The following is a 20,024-nucleotide window of genomic DNA, read 5'->3' on the forward strand; positions in this document are numbered from 1 at the left end:
AGTATTTTCCTTGGGCAAGGTAAGTATATATTTTTTTTACCAAGTGAACAGTTTTTCTCGATTATACAAAAAGCAATATTTATTTCGTGGTAAAGCCGGCTTGCCGTCATTATCATTTTGTGTTTATTATATTTTTCTTGGTCCATTTCCTTGCGGGAAAAAAATTGATCTCTCTAATCATCGTCTCGTTGTTGATCATAAAATGCCAAACAGTTTTTTACCTGCTGATCGAACGAGCCTATTTCAAAGCTGCTTTGATGAGTCAATTTAAAATTTTTTAGGCTCTGAAGTCGATCGACCACAGGATTTTTTGCTAAAAATAAAAACCCGGAAAATTTGGGCTTAACCCGGCTAAATCTCGTATGGCTTTTATTCCTTCTACAAGGTGTTGGAGTGCCTTAGAAAACAAAAGCAAAAAACTATGAATTTTCTAATTCTGAGCGGCAAGGAGCGGATAAATTTTGCAGCTCCCCTTGCAGCTGCGGTTTCCGGAACTTTTTAAAAATCATTCTGACCAAGAAAGAAAATGTAAATGAATCGATTCTGAGCTAAACTTACACCTTTTTAATCTTTCATTTGCAGAATTACATGTTTATCTTTAAAAAAAAAACGCGTTGCTGAATTGACTTTTATTTCTAAAAAGAAAAAAAAAATTCAATTTTCCCTGTTGACAGGTTTTTTGTAAAGTACGAGAGGCCAAAGTACATAAAGTGTGTAAGCTGCCGTTTGAGATAAAATGTTTTGCGGATGCATAACAAGGTTTTCGAAGTAAATGAATTATGAACCAACCAATAGTACATAAGCAACTTAAATTAACAATCAGTTCATTTTAGCGCGGATAGTCTTAATCGTGGCGTTATGACACTCGATCAAATCAGCTTGTACACCAAATTAAATTTTCCATTTCATTTCTTACACCCACCTTTTAACTTTTTCTGCAAAAATACAGTCATAAAGTAAAGGGTAATTTTGCTGGTTTTCGCCGAATCTGCATGAAGGAGTACCTTTCAGTTTGCGCAAAGTTGCGGCAACATAAATATTTTAGCATCTAAAGAATTAAGATGAGAAACTTTTCTTCTGATTGATGTTTGTCGAGCATTGCACTTTCTTTGAAAGGGAATACGATGTGCATGTCAACTGTACAATAATTATGAAACACCATCTGTCTTAGAATTAAATGTGACTTATTTACTTCGCAAAGTTTTCCTGAATTATGTAGTCTATTAAAAACTAGGCTGCAAAACAAGTGTAATCTGTCAGTTTTAGTTTGGAAGATATACGAAAAAAAAAAAAAACATTTACGGAGGGAGCGAGATAACATTGCGAAATTTCCACTCCCAAACATCTTGCGGAACCCCGCTGACCGATCGATTCGCGGTGCAAGTGTGGCTAACGAATGTCTTAGGTCAAACCAGTGATATGCTAGTTTATAAAATTACTGATACATTAGTAGATTACATACATCTACGGGGAAACGTGAGGAAAACCGCAAAAGAGATATCTTTAACCATTCAACATCGAAAAAAAAAACCAGTCCAATGCTAACTAAAGAAGCGAACTTACAGTAGCAAAGGCTAGCCAAGGATAACCTGGACAATTTGCTGTGTTACTAGCTTCAACTTATTTTATCGATTTCACGCTTATTCTGTATAATATTACTCTACATTTTGTTCCATGCAGCTGTTGTCGACGTTATCGTCATTCTGTTATTGGTCTCTTATGATTTCTGACAGAATACAACTTTACAGAAATTGTGGATAAAATCAATTATTAAAATTTATTTTGCAAAACCGCAACTAACGTCAATATTTGTGTTGCCCATATCAGGGCGCATCGAGCTTTTGACACCAATGCACTTTTATTATGGACTGCTGGCTGAACACACAGCAGAAGTAAGTAATTATAAAAACCTGACGCCCTTTTGCTCGCACTTAAGGGTTAAAGGAGTTCTGATCGATCCCATCACTAGCCTGTGAGCAGGCTCACCTTGGGGCACTGCGCGATATAACGGCACGCGCGACTCGCGAGCGAAGAGCTAGGGCGGCGAGAAGACTGGCAGTGATCAGTGCAGGCTCTTGCGGCTGCACTGATCCCTGTCGCGGCTTCGCCGTTCAAGTTTTTAGCTTTCGCGCGTGCCCCAAGGTGAGCCTGCTCGCAGGCTATCCCATCACCGGCCAATCTATCATTCCAGCTTTTCTCGTGATCGTTCCTTTTCTCGCCTTGCCTATCGAATTCAGATCGAGGCGATACGGAAGGTAACGGGTGCCCTTTGGCGAATCCACGCTGGGAGAACTTGAAGAAGTTAAAATGCAACCTTTCCAAATCGCGCAATATGATCCCACCCACCATTTTGCAAAGAATGGGTGAAAGGAGTCTGCACCACGGACACTGTACCACTCCAGGTCGTGATCCTGACTTGTGGACTAGAGCCGAGAGAAATGTGTGCGTTCTGGCATACAGGTTGTAAAATTACGGCCCAGCCTACATGCCATGGCGGTGTAGGTTTTTTTTTTTTTTTTATGCCGTGTGAACTTACCTCCTGCGCAGACGCTTTTTGACGAGCTCAAAGAACTCTGCGTAGGAGGCTACATGTGCACCAGTAAAGACAAGGTTTATAATAAAGAGCGCAATGACTGTTAAAGACTGGTACCAGCGAGGTTTCGCAACTTTTCTGACAGCTAGGCAAGGTGCATGTTAGGCGAGGGCCTTTATGGATTGGACGGTACCCGTAAAATGTTTTGTTTCCTGTAGTGGAGGCAGCGCCACGTTTTACCCATTTCTTACCTTGTTTGGCAGCTCGTTCATGTCGTGCCTGTGCCTGGAGAAAAAGCTTGTTCATCATCATCATCATCATCATCATCATCATCATGATCATCATCATCATCATCATCATCATCATCATCATCATTACGTTTTTTACTCTCGGATTTCAGAGTAGCTTGTACAGCTAATATCTCCGAGCATTTTAACAGTACACAGCACGATGGGCAAAGACCAGACCACAACACCGGGAACTCCATGCCCTACTCTTTACGATAAGTGTGTGGGTTCTTTTACGTCCCCTGCTGACCATAACACTGAAGATGCAGGAGACGGGACCTACGGTTTATCGTCCTTATCCGAGAAGACTAGAATATCTAACCATTTGCAGATGTCATTGCAAAGGCAGCATATTCTCCTCAGTTATTTTAAGACCCTGAGTGTTGGTCCGGTCTGGGACCGTTCAGTACTAGTATCGGTTCCTGTGTGTGATGGTATTTCCATTCATAGGACGAGGTTGGATACTGAACAGCATAAGTTCAGTGAACCGATATACTGAACTGAATAAGTTCAGTAATTAAGGTTTTTTTCCTTGTTGCTTTTGTTTTGCCTGAAGGCAGCTCACTTTCAGCCGATAAAAAACGGCAATCCCTTTATTTGTGGCACATCGTTTTTTTTTAAAAACGTCGAAATCGATCGTTTGCTAACCCAGTTGTCGAACCTTGTTTGCTAACCTAATCGATCGTTTGCTTTTGTTTTGCCTGAAGGCAGCTCACCTTCAGCCGATAAAAAACGGCAATCCCTTTATTTGTGGCACATCGTTTTTTTTTTAGAAACGTCAAAATCGATCGTTTGCTAACCTTGTTGCTCCCGAGGCAGAGGGATGTGTTCTAAAGCCAGCTTTCTTTATCTTTACGTCGAAACTTCGTTTTGTAATTGTTTTTGTGGCTTCTTTATTCCTCTTTTAGCCCTGGGGACTCCAGGTTTTCGAAGACAGTGAAAGTGAAATGTACGTCTAGCGGAGATGACTAAATCTGCCATTGAAATTGTACGGAATAGTTATAGACTTCTAAAAGAGTAAAAGTTTTATCCGCGGTAATATTGAGTAATTTTAATTTACTTATGCTGCTGTATCGGGTGCGGATATCAATAAAAGGCAACATTAGGCTGATCAGGCCTAATCTGCACCTGCTAGCCGAAATGAAACTGAAAACAGTGAAAAACAACAAAAACATCGTGACAGAAAAAACAAAAATAGAGAATTAGCCAGTAGGCCGAAAGCCAAGCTGTGAAAATTACAGGTGAAAAGTCACCTCCTCAATCATGGGTGTGGTCAGTTTGACCCACGCCCCACACATGGGTGCGGTCAGTTTGACCTGACCCCTACTTACCACCCCATGTACACCACACTTTATTCAAACATGGGTGTGATCAATTTTACCCGACGGGAAGGAATAATTCATATCTAACGAGAAAATGAGACTGTTGATGTCAGTTCGTTATTTTAAGGCGGTTTATTTTCTCCAATAGCTCATTATGTAACAAAGTAATGTTTGAAAAATTACCCTATTTTCTGTAGCACTGCATTTTAGTTTTCAATACTCTCTTACTAAAACTGAATAAAATGCTCAAGCCCGATTTTCGTGTCGCTTAGTCTGTTGTGAAATCTACGTACTCTATTATCACACAAATTCATTATTTTGCGTATAGCTAAGTGCCAAATTCAATCCGTATTATTTCAACTGTTTTTTATTGACTGAGAAAAGCAAGTGGGGCGAGAAAGGCTTATCAATGTGTCAATATTCTGAAAACCTGAAGGACCATCCAACACGAATGAAATATTGAACATTTTGTTTTGATCTTCTTCTGCATGCATGAAACATTTAAAATTCGAGAACATGATAACTTGAATCACGCGCAAATAACTAGATACAATCGAAATCGCTTCTTGTCGGTTGAACGAGAACAAGCGTTAGATTCTGACACCATTTTGTAACCAAAGTGAAAGGATTTTCACATTTAGATTCATGTTGAATATTTTCGCGTGATAATTTTACGGAATATTTTGCCTTTATTGTGAACGTTTTCCATTGATGCCTCTTTTCAAAGTGTTATGGCTATAAATTTTCAAACCATTTGTGACCTTGTGTATTTTCTAGCTACACTTCCTCATGTGATGTGAAAAGGCATCGCCAACTGGATTTTTTCCAGTAAGTCGAGTTGCTTTGGTGACATGATGCAATGTTTGAGTTTTAAAAATAATCGGCGAGTGCCTAACAAAAAAAAAGAACAATTGTTTACGGTTATGTTCGATTCTTATGTAAATTGCTCATTTGTTTTCACTTTAACTCAGAAATCTCATTTTTACCTTTTCACTCGTAAATATTAAAGATAATAAAAAAGCTGTTGATAGTGCTTTCGAAGTTTTCTCTGATAAATTTCTGTTTCGAAGGCAGGTTGTTCACGTGTATTCCATGTGTCAATGTTTATGGGTGAGCAAAGTGCAGTCTCAAAGGGCGATTTCTCGACCAATCACAGACGAGCTTCTATTCGTGTTGATGAATATTTAACCTGAAGTTTTCCCGCGCAGAGAAAAAAGACACACACTTTGTTTTGTTTGGGAAACGAAGCTTGGGGTTGTTGATCTCGAATTTCGTACACAGTAAGTTCTATGGTGTAGTTTTCTTTTGAAGACGTTTAATCTTTAGGTTTGGGGAATAATTTTGAATGCTGTGGTGTTCTTTCGCCGGTCACTTGAACCTGTTATCATTTGAAAGAAGTTTTCCCTTTTGCGTGTCACGACACGTGGGAAGCCGGTCCATTCATACAAAAACTTGAACGGTTTCCTTCCTTTAGCTAATAACATTTTATGTTTTCATTCTACAAAGGTCAAAAGGAAACCTCAGCCGTGTGAGACCGGAGTGTTTTTTAACTCGCACGGGGACGATCCTTTTTCTTGCTTCTTCAAATGGCTACGAAAGCAGAAGAGGCCGCCGCGGTCGAACCTTTGACCGGCGCTGATCATGGCGACAAAGAAACGAACGGGGACGCTTTGCCGGCAATCGAAGACAACCGAACGGTTGGCCTGAAAAAAGAAGTGACCCTTCTCAATGGCATTGCTCTAGTCGTTGGTGTGATTATTGGCTCTGGGATCTTCATCTCTCCGACAGGCGTGCTGAAGAGAACCGGCTCGATTGGCTTGAGTTTGGTTGTTTGGGCCGGCTGCGGTGTCCTTGCACTTCTGGGTTCTCTTTGCTACTGTGAAATGGGTACAATGATTCCCAAATCTGGGGCTGAATACTCTTATCTATACGAGGCTTTTGGTCCGCTTCCAGCTTTCCTTTACAGCTGGACCCTCGCGCTGATCATTCGTCCTTCTTCTCTCAGCGTGGTCGCGCTTACGTTCGCGCGCTATGTTAGTCAACCTTTCTTCCCCGACTGCGAAATCAGCCCGATCCCTGTGAGAAAAATCCTGGCAGCCACATGTTTGGGTGAGTAATATCAACATTTCTGCAAAGTGCTCAAGATTATGCTTTAACTTTCTTTAGTTTCGTTGTTTTGTTAGAATTTCATTGCGTGCGCTGTGTTTACACGAAGGCTGAAATCTGAAAGTCGCTGGTCATTTTGAGGCCAAAATTGAGTTTTAATTATTTCTTAGACTCATCCTCTTCGGCTCGAAACGTGATAACATTTATCGTGATTTCAAATTTTTATTGTCGAAACTTCGCGGTTTTGTTTACAACAGCGGCAAAATCGTCTGTATTGCATCAGCTAATTCAAAACGTGGCTTGGTAATTTGCATAACAGACTTTCTCTTAGGGGACTTAGTGATTTTCTTTGTTTGGGATGGTTATTGAGCTGGAGCAGTATTCATGTCTGGTGTCGCTTTTCGCTTATATTGAGCGCAAAAACCGAGAGAAAATAAGAGTTAAGAGTGAACTGAGTTAGTGCAGTGTCTTGTCGATCACGCCAATATTATCTATCTCGTGATGAGCTAATATTGAAGTTCGATAGCAGTGAGCAGTTGCTATATTTTCTGGTAGTTTCTAACTGAAGAAATTTGCATACTGTAAAGCTTTACTACTCAAAAGTCCTCGTGCACCAAGGAAAATGTTTTGAGAACTTATCATTCATTATTTTTTAACAATCTGTATAAAGGTAATTGTTACGAATTATGTTAAGTGCACGTGAAAGAAAGCTAAACTAGTCTTCACCTGTTAATCACATGGCTGAAATGTGATAACCTTCACATACTTGAAAACTGACCTTTTGAAAGTTTATTAAAGAGAAATCAAAATTCAAAAATTGTTTTGAAAAAAATGTGTGGGCGTAAAATTTGTTGCATATGTAAAATTGTTTAAATGTATGTGTGCAGTGAATAGATTTTTTTGTTGAAAAGAGACCCTGACAGTGGCATGTGGTAAACAAACATTTTTTCGTCATTTTGTTGTCAAAAATGTTAGTATCAAAGAAGTAATTGAAATCAGTTGCATGTCACAAATCAATTTTTAAAGAGTTGAATTGATTAAACTATTGTTAATATTAATATAATAAATTATAATGAACTTTCTCACCTTGAGGGTAAAATGCCTGCAAGTTTGCAGCTGGTTTCCTTTGAAGCTTCGCGAATCCCAGAATGTTGAGTAAATTCGCTTTTGATAACATCTTAATTACCGAAAATATTGCAAAGAAGGTGGCCAAGAAGGGTAACTTAAATTCTTTCCAAGTTGTTATTGATTATATTAAAAGAAAGGAGATCCCTAAAGCAGCCCATTTACTCCTGTGGAGAAACTGTTTTCTTTAGCTACAATCTTTGACAAAAGTAGTTGACACATTGACTTCGCTCTGCAGTTTTTATGACAAATTTAACACTAGTTTTTAAATTTCATGACTGTCTGCTAAAATACCCCCCTCCCCCCTATCCAATGTTGTAAAATGGTAGCAAAGGACTCCTAGAAACAAACTACAACATTGTTTGGGGGGAGGGGGTTGGAAAGGTGGGGCAAAAGGATGGAATTGGTCCATATAATAATAAAAAAGGGCGTAAATTAACAATGGGTCAACACTTTTGTCAATGATTGTCTGAGGTGCAAAACGGAATATATCTTAAGAACAGCACGTAATGATTAATCGGTTATAACATAAATTTATTTCTACCATCTGTTGTTTTCAATTGTCCAATCGGCATTGATGCTGTATTAATTGGTTTCTAATTAGAGGCCATTAACGAATTTGACGATAACGCAATCAAAGGGTCAAAAATGGAATAAATTGAGGCAAAATGTTTACCGCTGCTAATATTGATGAAGAAACTCCTGCATTTACCTGCTTATTTCTGATGTGAAAATGGTTTAAAAAGAAGGAAATTATGTTGAACTAATGACAGGTTTCCTAGCCTTTGGCATATAGCATAGAGGTGTCTGAAGACATTTAACTGCGCGGAGGTCACGCATGCAAATCATCGTTCGAGACGACCAAAGAAATATAAAGCCCGTGTTTACTGCCCATTTCATTTCCAAATGCCAGTTTATGGAATAATGAAAGAAATTTCACCGTTAGGCGAATATCTGTTATGTCAAAGTAACAATGCGCTTATGCAATGTAATATACCTTGTGACATATCCAACACAGTTGGATAAAGCGTGACAAGTGCGCGTGACAGCTCCAATTGTTGTTGCTTCATGTTTTATTGACGCTTGTTTTAAGCATTTCTTAAACATGAAAAGCTAACTTAAGATACAAAAGTCTTCATTGTCTCTTTTTCTACTATAAACAGGCTTCTCGCGAGAGGGTGGTAACTTACTTTTGAGCGGTACTGTAACAATAAAAAAGGGCGTAAATTAACAATGGGTCAACACTTTTGTCAATGATTGTAGCAATTTGGTTGGATTTTTTACGCTCTACAAGAAAAATTCAAATAATTATGTAAATGAAAATCTCTGCCAGATATTCAGGTGTTTATAAATAAAAAAGTAGTTAATGGTAGTAAAAGTAGTTAAAGTAGTTAATGGTGCCCCAGGGGTGACTTGCATGCAAACCTTACTTTTGTTCTGTAGTAATAAACTAAGAATATGAAAGTAAAATCATCTTTTTTCTTTGTTTTAGCACTAACCATGTTCATAAACTGTGCAAGTGTGAAGTGGGCAACTCGTATACAGGACAGCTTTACTTTTGGAAAACTTATTGCACTGGCAATCCTAATTGTAATTGGTCTAATAGAAATCGGATCAGGTAGGAAAACAGTGCTCCCTATAATGGCTTATATGTGGAGGCTCCGCCCAAAATGGGTACCTTATTCAGGCCTCAGGTACCTTATTGTTACTTATTTTCGCGGGACTTGATGCTCGCGATTTTCGCGATTTTTTAAAAATCGCGAAATTAAAGTACATAATTTGTTATAATAATAATCAACGTTATGGTCAGTTTACCACATAATGTGCTTGGTAATGTTACAAAAGAACATGTCAAACTGTTTTAAGCTTTGTTTTGTTATGTGGTTTTGTTCAGTGCCATTGGAAACTATTTTTGTAGAAAATTAAAATCAGTTGATGTGTTAATTTCGAGACTTACCGTAAAGTTCCGTGTATAAGCCGCACCTTTTTCCTCTAAATTCAAGTCAAAAATCGGGGGTGCGGCTTATCTACGGAAACATCTCTGGTTGGAGTTCTCAAAGGCCTAATTAATATTCATAAAAAACTTCTCAAGACGTCATTGAATGAACATATAACAACCTGAAAACTTTGTTGTTGTTCACTACCTTTTAGTTCCTCTGCAAAGCTGTTTGCAGTGAAGCCTGCCAGTCATTCGAATCGTGTCTTTCCGCCGCGTGCGAGAAGGCACCAAGATAAACGCAAATACTCACAAGGCAAATGGCCGACCGCTTCGGTTTTTTATTGACCTTCACAGCAAATACATCTGCTGGATTAACAAACTCTTATTCTGCATGAAGTTTTTATCCTGTTGCGGGTAGCAGTTTCCAAGAATCTTGAAATAAAAACGTGGTTTCTTCCGAAGAAAATGCCGCCATGTTTGTTTTTAATGCCCAGACTCCTCTCTACAATTCAGAGCTTGGGTACTAAGCATTCGTCATTCGCGAACGATTCGAACGAATTACAAGTGTTTCAGGAGTGCTTAGAAGTGATAATCTCGAAAAAATGATATCAAGAGAGCATCCAAATTTAAGATATTGTGAACTCAAACTAAAAAGAAGGTATGACAAGTGAAATTTAGCTTTCTTAAAACTTAATTGATATTAAACATTGCAACAACCACCGTGTCAGTGTTTCGAAACCGTGCTTGTTTGCCCTTGTTTGTTTACCAATAGAACTTCACTTGAACAAACTTTATGGTCTGTATATTTTTTTCCAAAATTTGAGCTTCCAAATCGGGGGTGCGGCTTATCTACGGGTGCGGCTTATACACGGAACTTTACGGTACTGTTTGTTAACTAGTATTTTGACACAGTTTTCGCAAAATTTAGTTCCTTTAAATGTATTCTTTTGGCCAAATCGCGAAATTTAAGTCCCGCGAAATATGCCCGTTATATTTTCGCGAAATTAAGTTCCCGCAAAAATTAGTAACAATAAGGTATATAAAAGGGTAGGGATTTTTCAAGTTTAGGTACATGAAAGGTTAGGGAAATCTGTCATTAGGATATTTAAAAAGGCCTACCGGTATAAATAAAATATTTTGAACAAATGGAACTTATGGCTGTATCGCCTTTATAATTTATTAAGCGCTCCATAAAAATGACAAGAAAACTTTCTGTTTTAAGTATATGTCATGTCATGTAGGTATATGAAAGGGGAACCTTCTTCCAACAAAAGGTATACGAAAGGGGTGCCTTTTCTGTCAAAATGGTATATAAAAGAGTAAGGACCTCGGGGAGGAGCCTCACTGTATTAAACTTTTTTGAGTACCTCCCTTCCCCGGGCTGATTTGCTGAGACTTGAAAGAAAAGACCAAAAAGGCTGAAAAATGAAACAATTGAAATCCTGACATTGTCTATCTTTTTCTTGTTTACCTTTGTTTGCAAGCCCTGGCGAAATGTCCAAATACTTGCCTCAAAGTAAACCGGAATGTTTGCTTGACAGTTCGGTGGCCATCTCTCAAGATAGTGGAGCCAGGTGGCTCTTAAGCGCTTGCACTTACAAATAATTAAATCTGAAAGTTTTAAAAAGATCGTGAATGTATTCCTGCTTGCCTTGTACAATGTACGCTATCTGAATATTGTAAACTGTTTTCTTTTCAGGCAATGTTATGAACTTTGAAGGATCATTCGAAGGAACTACGTCAAACTTGGCAAATATTGGACTGGCCTTCTACTCTGGTCTTTGGGCTTATGATGGATGGTATGCAGTAGATTTTTTCTGTGTTAAAACTTAGATAGGCTGTGTTGAATTTTACAAGATTCATGTACATGTAGATTTTAAAGTCTGATAAAAGGTATGAAAAACTCTTCAACCATTTTCAAAACTGGAAAAGGACAATGTACAGTCATGTACAGTAATTAAGTCTACTGTTGACTTAAATAAATGCCATCTTTATGCTGTAAATAGTTCATTTGTGGTCTCTTTTTATGTTTTGTCTAGTGTGGAAATTAGTTTGCTAAACGTATTGAAAAAATGTTGTATAAATTATATTTTTTTGGCAATATTTTTGCAAGTTTGCAAAAAAACTAACTTTTAGTTGTTACTACAGAATCAATTTCAGGTGCAATATCTTGTGAAAGGATTACTTATCTGTTTTTTTTTTTTAACTTTTCAACTTTTTTTAACTGTATTCCATTTTCTCAGACCTACCTCTTTGAGTGAGTGCTTTAACTACAGGCAAAAGTGTTGTGAAGGTCTGCCCTGTTGTTCTTTCCCTCCCCTCCCCTATTCAATGTTGAGCTACCAGCAATAGGCTTTTGTACATTATGCTTTTGTTTCCCCACTAAAATGCTCCACCTTAATGCTCCATTTTTCCCACTAAAATGCTCGGTCTCCCTCAAAAAAGTCACTAAAATGTTTGGATAATGCTCATTATACAAACAGTTTTTTTTAACACTTACAAAAACGTACAAGTGTTGTAAGTAACAACAACAACGTATACAAGTTCATAAATACAGCCAAAACAACATAATCCTCGAAATCATCTACGAGGCTAAGTACAGAAAGTAGTTGACTATCTCTAGAAAGTTATTTGTGGTTGAATTTTGAGTTTTAGTCTTCATTTTCTCTAAAAAAATTAATTTCTTTTTTATTTTCTCGGGAAAAAAATTAATTTTCCGGGAAAATGCCACTAAAATGCTCGAATAATGCTCAATGCTTTTGCCTCACTAAAATTCTCGAAAAAATGCTAGCATAATGTACAAAAGCCTAACCAGCAACCTTACTCACACAAGATTGTTAGGTTCCAACATTAATAGGGGGAGTGCGTACTAAAACATTTCAGAAATGGTGTTTACTAAGTTTAGTTTTGTTACTGCAAATTATAAATCTGATATATTTTTTCAACCTTCCCAACAAATTTATTCTGTGGTTGTGAATACAACATTTCTCTATGGTACATGAAAGTAAACTATTTTTGCGACAGTGTTTAAATTATTTTTTCTTTTATTTATACAGGAACAGCTTGAATTTTGTCACTGAAGAAATGAAAAACCCAGCGAGGTAAGTAACTGTTTTCCTTTGATTAACAATTTCTCTGATGGACTTATTTCCTTATTGAAGGAATAGTAAATAAAATCAATGGCAAGCTCCAATAGTCATTTGCCATAGAATGTGTTGAGTAATCTCTATTTCATGACAATTTAAAAGAGAACTCTTTGCTTTTCTATCACATTGCGCAGAGATCTACCACGGGCGCTCATGATTGGAATCCCACTTGTGACTATTGTCTACTTGTTGACCAACATTGCTTATATTGCCGTGGTTGGAGGATATGGAATTTTGAACTCAGGGGCTGTTGCTATGGTGAGTTAATCTGTAAGCAAAATAGGCAAGAAACCACGACTTGTTGCCGTATGCAGCTAGGGACATAAAGGAAGAGGGTAAAAAGGTTTGCAGATCAACAGATTTGGCCTTTACAAATGTGTCTATATTTGTAGATGTTTTTTTTCCAAATCGCAGTCCCAGTTAGATTGTTTATTTGTATGTGTGAAGATTATTATTATTCTAAGTACCAATGACCCAAATCCCATTTATTATTTTCTCCAGTAAAATTTGCCCAAATCTCAGTTCCCATTTTATCCCTTTAGGCCCTCTTATAAAATTCAGTGTGGTCTGTTGTTTAGTAATCTCATCTTAAATCCTTTTTGTGTGGCCCCACATAAGACTATGATGTTGTTTAAGTGGCAGTTTCTCTTAAAGTGGTCCATCGCATTTCGGGTTCGTAAAAAAGTTTTCCCTCAAACTTTGCCCAGTGAACTATCTTAGGTTGTAGGTAAATGCAACGACTTTAGTTTTTGGATATACGTTAAAATATATTTTTTAAAGCTCTCAACAGTGAAGGCTGCAAAAGGCCTAATTTTGAGCTTGGCCAGAACGAAAAATTTCATAAGTTGACTAGCTCGCCGCTCAAAAACAACCAAATGCACCAAATTATTATTATTATTTCTAAGTTAAGTGGTCCTTCAAAGGTTGGAAACGCATGTTAATTTTGATACATTTTGATTTACGGGTCCGTGAAAATTTAAATATCAGCAACCGTTAGATCACTTTTTGTAAACATGCAACTATCTTACAACCTAAGATAGTTCACTGGGCAAAGTTTGAGGGAAAACTTTTTTCCGAACCCGAAATGCGATGGACCGCTTTAAGAGAAACTGCCACTTAATAAAGGGCATGTTTTAATGTGCAGGTGGTTGGAGAGGAAAAGATGGGCCCTGTCGCATGGTTGATCCCCATCTTTGTTGCATGCTCGACCTTTGGCTGCGTGAATGGTCTGGCCTTCAGTGGTGCTAGGTGAGTCAAGTATTGGTATTTTGACCTTTTTGCAGAATTGCATGTCAAAATTACATCCATTTACGCTCTCTCCAAGGACCTTTTTGGCTCCAGTTGTTCAAAGGGTGGATAACACTATCCATCCGATAAGTTGCTTACCAGTGAATTGCATAGTTTGTTTTCACAATTTACACTTATTCACTGGATAGGGATTTATGTGGTGCAAAGCATTACATTAACAATTGGGCCCTGTTGCACAAAAAACACTGTCATTAATAGAGGATATTACCTGGTTGCTTGGAGATATGAAATTTATCTTCTTGTGTTCAAATCGATATCCCACTCGTTCGCCCATTTTCCAAACTTTCCCGAAAATTTCCGAAGATTGCAGAAGATTGTCGAAGATTGCCGAGGAAGATCCGAAGATGTTTTGACTTAATATCGATTTTCTTTGGCTCATTTAGCATTGAAACAGGGCAAACTTGTCAGAAAATGGTTCGAAATCGATATCTTCACATGTGAAAATAACACGTTATTTTCACGTGTGAAGATATGATTTTTTCGCGCGAAAGATTTCCTGGTATTTCACTGATGTTTATATAATAAGGATGCTTTATGGGATGCAGTACCTAATGTTTAATTTCTGTAACATGCTGTGTTCTTGGGCAAGACACTTGGCTCTTACAACTGTGCTTCTCATCACCTAAGTTTAGATTTTTGATACCTGTAAATTTTTGGAACCACAGTTGATAACTTACTCTATTCTTTGAAATGTGTTGTCCATAGGTTGGTTTTTGTGTCAGCTCGTAATGGTCACATGCCTAAAGTACTTGCCATGATTCACAAGACTCGTAATACTCCCATGCCGTCCATCATCTTCTTGGTAAGCAATACAAACACCTTAAAGGAGCTATGCCATGGATGGTACTTCCTGAAAAAGTGGCCATTCTTATTATTCCTTTGTTTTTTATGTATGTTGTGGACTAATTTCTCCCTCTGTGCAATCTAGTATTTGGAGCATACCCAACCAGTGTTCAATTTTAGACCTTTTTGTATTTTTTGTCTAATTTGCCTAACATTTGGCATGTGAGCTACAAAAAAAATTGGAAAACACTTCTCTGTATGTTTTTTGGCTGGTTTTAAATGCTAATTAATTCACATTTCAAAGAATACAAGATGCAGAGAAACACCATTTGTTAAGCAAATCACTGTTTCGAACAAATCTGAACATTTGATATCCTGCTTTCATTATTTGATCTAAACATGTCATTTGTTTTGTAGCTTACACAAACCCTCATCTCTAATTCTTGTTTGTATTTCCCTCTTCATTACAGCATGTGATTGCCATGATTATGTTGATTCCCGACTCCAGTGAGTTCAGCACCCTTGTCAACTACTTCAGCTTTGCCGCATGGCTATCGTACTTTGCAGTTTTTGCAGCTTTGCTTTACCTGAGATGGAAACGTCCACATGCAGAAAGACCTTACAAGGTAACATGTAGTCTTTTGTTGTTAAACATTACACCAAGAACAACTTTCAGTGTAACCTATTGGAACTCACCCCGACCAAAACCGACTGTGAAGAACATTGACCTTTATTCCACTTCCGACGTCATCATCTTTGATCAAAAAAGGCATCATTTATACTAAATCTTTGCAGGAGAAAAAGATCTTTATAATATCCAGATCACAGCGATTGGGTTAATTGAGCTTGAAATGCACATTAAAATGTTCAGAAATTGAGTGTTAAACTCAAAGGAAAATTTACATCAACCCCTCTTGGCTACTCAGTGGCAAGATTTTTCCCATTTGGATCATGCTTTCTCAATAATTCTTGAACGGAAAGCAAGCCCAGTGTATGTATGGCCAACAACTGCAGCAAAAAGATAAGAAAATTAGAAAAAGGTAAAGAAGGAAAACAATTCAAAAAATGAGAAGCCTAAAGTGGTAGTGCACTTTCAAAATTTTGATTTGTGCATGTGCCGAAAAGAAATGCTGTAAATTAAAAGGTGAAAAGAAAGCGGAAAGAAAGACATACTTTCATGTTGCAAATGCCTTTTTGAGTTGTTTGGAGCAGATTTAGCTCATTTCTGACCAGAAAATGTCAAAAATATCGAAAACATTGGCTTTTTCCAAAAAAAAATTCTCAAGGCGCCAATGGGTTAAGGGTTTAACTCTGATAAAACTGAGAGCTAAGAGTGAAAGCTGCCACCCGATCCACTGATGCCCAAGACATAGCTAGTTCTTATTTCTTATGTGTGGTAATTTTATCAATTTTTTTGCGACAGGTTTGGTTGGTTGTCCCCATAATCATCATCATAGCAGCTCTGTATCTGTTGATCACGCCATTTTGGCAGGAGCCTGTGGAGAGTTCTCTTGCCCTCATCTTTATTGCTCTTGGTATCCCAGTTTACATCATATTTGTTTGGTGGGACAAAACAAAACATGCCTGCGACAGCTTTTGTGGTAAGTGTTCAAAAACTAAGCTAACATTTTTTTTTCGAAATCAGTCAATGTACAGTACCAACCGAAACTATTTACCCATTTGCTGCGGTTTTACCTCGACAAATGGGTAAGAAATTTTTTTTATTACTTGCAACCATTAGGAACCATTACAGTGAAAATACAAAAACCGTGGACACTTTAATTATAGTTAGAAGAAAAATTAGAGAAACTAGTAGTCAAACTGTTCCAAAAAAAACTTTTGACTCCATCACTGTCCATGCTTTAACATTTTCTGTCATTGAGCTATCATTCGATGGTTTTCTGCAACAATTTTCATAACCAAGATCAAATTAAGTGTTCACGGTTTTATGATTTCCACTGTAAGAGGGTTTGAAATTTTGACATAATTTATTTCTTTATTTCTTTAATTATTTATTTATTAATAACTTATTTCATATTTTCAGGACGATTCACCTACAACATGCAAAAGATCTTCAACATATCCTTGGCAGAGGCTCCAGAAGACACTCTGTTTGAAGACTAAACCCTTTACTTCCATCGATTTTCTCATCTAAACTACACTTGAAAAAGAAAAAAAGCTTGCAGATAAATGCTAACTTTTCCATACTTAATTTTTGCATACACAAATAGTTTCATTCATTGTTATGCTGCTCAAAAACAACGTAAGCCAGAGTTATTTTTTGCTGATTAATATATACGCGTTTCTAGATTACATTGAACATGTAGTATTATGACGTAAACAAACAATTTTACTATAGTGAGGGTTCTCAGTCATTTTCCATGTAAGTTCTGTTCTTTAATATTTATTATTATGAAACTTGGAAATTGAAAAGAAACCGTCATGTGTGACTATTCAAGTGAAAGCTAGCGAGTAGTACCTTGCATGGTATGGTATTTTTGTTGGTGTTTTGCAAAAGGCACAGCATGTGGGAATTTTTTTTCAATTTTACCTTGTGTCAGTATCATCGAAGACGACGATTTTATCAGTCACCAGTTTTTTTATGAGAGCCCTGCTAGTAATTTATTTTTAGTTTTTGGCAATTTTCATTGATATTTAAATAGAAAACGTGCTTGAATTTTATTTGATGAGAAGGTTAATATTTATGCACCTCCTGTGTATAGACCCTAACGTTAATTTACAAATTCTCCTTATTGACGTTTTAGTGAACGTTAATTACATCATCGTTTAGTTCAACTGTTGATTTTTTGTTTTAAAATGTCACGTCCTCATACTTGCATTGCCATGTATTGTTATCATATATACATTCTCAAATTGAAATAGTAAGCGCTAATAGAGTGTTAGTTGTTGTAGTGATTAAGTTTAGTTAGTTATCATAGTTATATAGGGAATGTAGGGCTTTTTTTTTTTTTTTTTTTTTCCCAAAAAAATTCTTTTCCCTCTGTTAATCAATCCAAAAAAGCTCAACTCTACTTACATGTCACAATTGACAAATTACATACGTGTAAGTTTATGAGAAGAATTTACATTTAAGTCATATAAGTCTAAATGCATAGATAACTTATTCCATCTATCTGTGTATTACTGACATGATGTACTACAAACGTACATATGTATACTTATCCTTGTAATATTATAACTTAGTATTTGCTAAACCAGAAAGTAATGCACGTTTTCGTGTGTGCGTTGATTGGCTAACTTACTGTGCAATGTCATGCAACACCATGCAATATCGTGCATTGTTTTCTGGAAAGTCTTGAAAAATACCATTTCAAACTATTTAACGAATTTGGCAAAAGAATGCCATACACTTTGTCTTGGTTATTTACTGGTTTGATATATGCTAGAATGGTTATTTACTACTGGTAATGTTAAATGTGTAAGTATGTCGTTGGTAGACAAGTTTAAAAATGTTGTATTAAGAAAATCCATACGAAAAGTCATAGGAAATAGTTAGAAAGTTAAATGTTGCGACAAGTTTGAATGACTTGTGATGAACGTTACATGATTTCTACTAGGTAGGTTTATTCAGTTATAGGTTTAGCTATGATTTAGTCATTATTTAGTAGATTGATCAGAGGAGTTTTTAATTAAGTGTCGTAAGTATTCGCGTTTTCGTTGGTTTTGGATTACTACGCTTAGTGATTGGTTTTAAAAAAATCGCGCCACTTTCTCATCCAATCAGAAGTAAAGCCAAAATCAATCGTGACTCGCTCGCACTCGTTTTCACGCGTTTCATGCCAGCTACATGTATTTGCTTCGAGTTTTGATTGGTTTACTGGATTGTCTGTGTCCATTGTGATGACTTTGGTTTTGATTATACGACACTCAGTTGAAAACTGTTCTATAATATTTTAGTCGTTATAAATCATTATTAGAATTTGAATATATTTTACAATAAGTAGGTCAGTTCTTAATCTTGAAGTCAGAAAAGATAGTTTTGGACGTTTACAGTAAAGTAGTTTATTCTTTACTGTGTTGGTATAGAATAATACTCAATGAAAGCTTTTTAGGTAGAGAATATATGTAAACACTATTGTTTGTTTTTAACTTATTGACACAAACTTCTATAAAGTGCGACAAAATTCATCCAAGAAGAGATTTTGAAAATTGTTTATCGCTGAGGAAGCTCGGGAACCGGATTGGGAAGGTTAGATCAGAGTTTTTTTCCCGATACAGACAGAAGAGTTGTATTTTATTTAGCATTGATGTTAGTGTTGAAGAAAACAGTCGTTATGGAAAGTAAGGTTAGTTAATAGTATAGTTTTAGATGGTATGATATTGTCCCGTCAAGGAGCAGTTTTTGGTCGATCGTAAAACGAAGTATCTAGGCACTTAGTGTAGAGAGAAGTCGGTTTTTGGTCGGATCGAGTCGGGTCAAATCGAGTCAGGTCGGGGCGAGTCGAGTGAGGTCATATCAACCCACAATCTTCGTTCGGAATACTTCGATATCTGAGCTGTATATATCTTGATCCGACTGCTAAAAGGTCGAATGATCTTGCTTCTTCACAGTTTGTAAGGGAAAACCCTTGTACTTGAATAGTGTTGTGTGTTGGCAGGGTTGACCGCATATTAACTTACCTACACCCTGTAACATGGCCAAAAATACTGTCTCTTTCAAATATTTAGGAATACTTTTATGTGTTACTTATTAAACAATATGTGATTTTGTGTTTAACTATATGTACATAATCTAGTGAAAGTTATGCTTTTTGCAACGTAGTCTTGAAACTAAGAAATATATGTAACATCCGAATGTAATTTATGCTAAGCTGTTGTACTGTCGAATAAAGTCAAAAAGAGATCCTGATATCTTTGTTTTAAATGGCTGATGGAAGGAAAAACAATCTGAGCTGTCTGAGCAGTTAAAGATCTGAGAACAAGTAAAAAGCGTGAGTTTTGCAACACTTCTTTTACATCATCCATAGGGTCTCTTCTTCCATTGCGGAAAGAAGAGAGACCCTGGAAACGAGCTGTCGGTTGTGCATGTGGTAGTCTCGTTTACAGAATTTTTACAAGCACTCGGCATATTAAAATCGAAACTGGACATGCTAGAAGAAATGCAGTCACTTAAGAAAATCACTGGGTCAATACTGATCCCAGGAATAGAATCTTTCAAGCAGATCGGGGCAAGGTAGCTTAGATATTGGCTGCGGTCACATCTACGACGTAACTAAAGTTTTACTATAGTCAGTCTATAGTCAGTCTCAAGTTACGTGACGTCATAGCTAACTATAGTTAGTGCTTTTGGTCGTCTTTGCGGTCACACCAATGCAGTTAACTATAGTTAGTTCTGATTAGCTTTTGAATAGTTTCGAATTTAAATTAGTTCATGACAGCCCTTTTGTTGATATGTGTCTAGTTGTTCCTCTATTTTTGCACGGCATCTCGGCGTTGAAGAAAATAAAATGAAGC

General features: G+C 37.0%; 1 protein-coding gene and 1 long non-coding RNA gene across 3 annotated transcripts; both read left to right on the forward strand.

Moving 5' to 3' along the window:
- LOC144651723 (b(0,+)-type amino acid transporter 1-like) lies at window positions 1-17,476 on the forward strand. Of its 2 annotated transcripts, none has more exons than XM_078511689.1 (11): window positions 1-19; window positions 5,649-6,251; window positions 8,866-8,991; window positions 11,012-11,111; window positions 12,369-12,413; window positions 12,593-12,716; window positions 13,603-13,706; window positions 14,472-14,568; window positions 15,020-15,175; window positions 15,973-16,150; window positions 16,594-17,476. In XM_078511689.1, the coding sequence occupies exons 2-11, from the start codon at window positions 5,729-5,731 to the stop codon at window positions 16,671-16,673; spliced, it is 1,533 nt and encodes a 510-aa protein (XP_078367815.1). In that variant the 5' UTR covers window positions 1-19; window positions 5,649-5,728; the 3' UTR covers window positions 16,674-17,476. The 2 variants fall into 2 exon arrangements, with proteins under 2 accessions (XP_078367815.1, XP_078367814.1); XM_078511688.1 differs by lacking the exon at window positions 1-19 and adding an exon at window positions 5,329-5,422.
- Window positions 17,477-17,558: 82 nt separating this feature from the next.
- LOC144652010 (uncharacterized) lies at window positions 17,559-19,419 on the forward strand. The gene is made up of 2 exons (XR_013570417.1): window positions 17,559-18,567; window positions 18,615-19,419. It is a non-coding gene; the product is annotated as an uncharacterized LOC144652010 (long non-coding RNA).
- Window positions 19,420-20,024: the final 605 nt, after the last annotated feature.

This window comes from Oculina patagonica, chromosome 4 (assembly GCF_052425735.1).
Source record: "Oculina patagonica isolate OP01 chromosome 4, crgOcupat, whole genome shotgun sequence".
In the NCBI taxonomy this organism is placed as follows: Eukaryota; Metazoa; Cnidaria; class Anthozoa; order Scleractinia; family Oculinidae; genus Oculina; species Oculina patagonica.

Coding starts and splice junctions, on each gene's coding strand:
- LOC144651723 (XM_078511689.1), top strand. CDS start 5,729: ATGGCTACGAAAGCAGAAGAGGCCGCCGCGGTCGAACCTTTGACCGGC. Junction 12,414..12,592: donor GAAATGAAAAACCCAGCGAG/GTAAGTAACTGT, acceptor CACATTGCGCAG/AGATCTACCACGGGCGCTCA. Junction 14,569..15,019: donor TGCCGTCCATCATCTTCTTG/GTAAGCAATACA, acceptor TCTTCATTACAG/CATGTGATTGCCATGATTAT.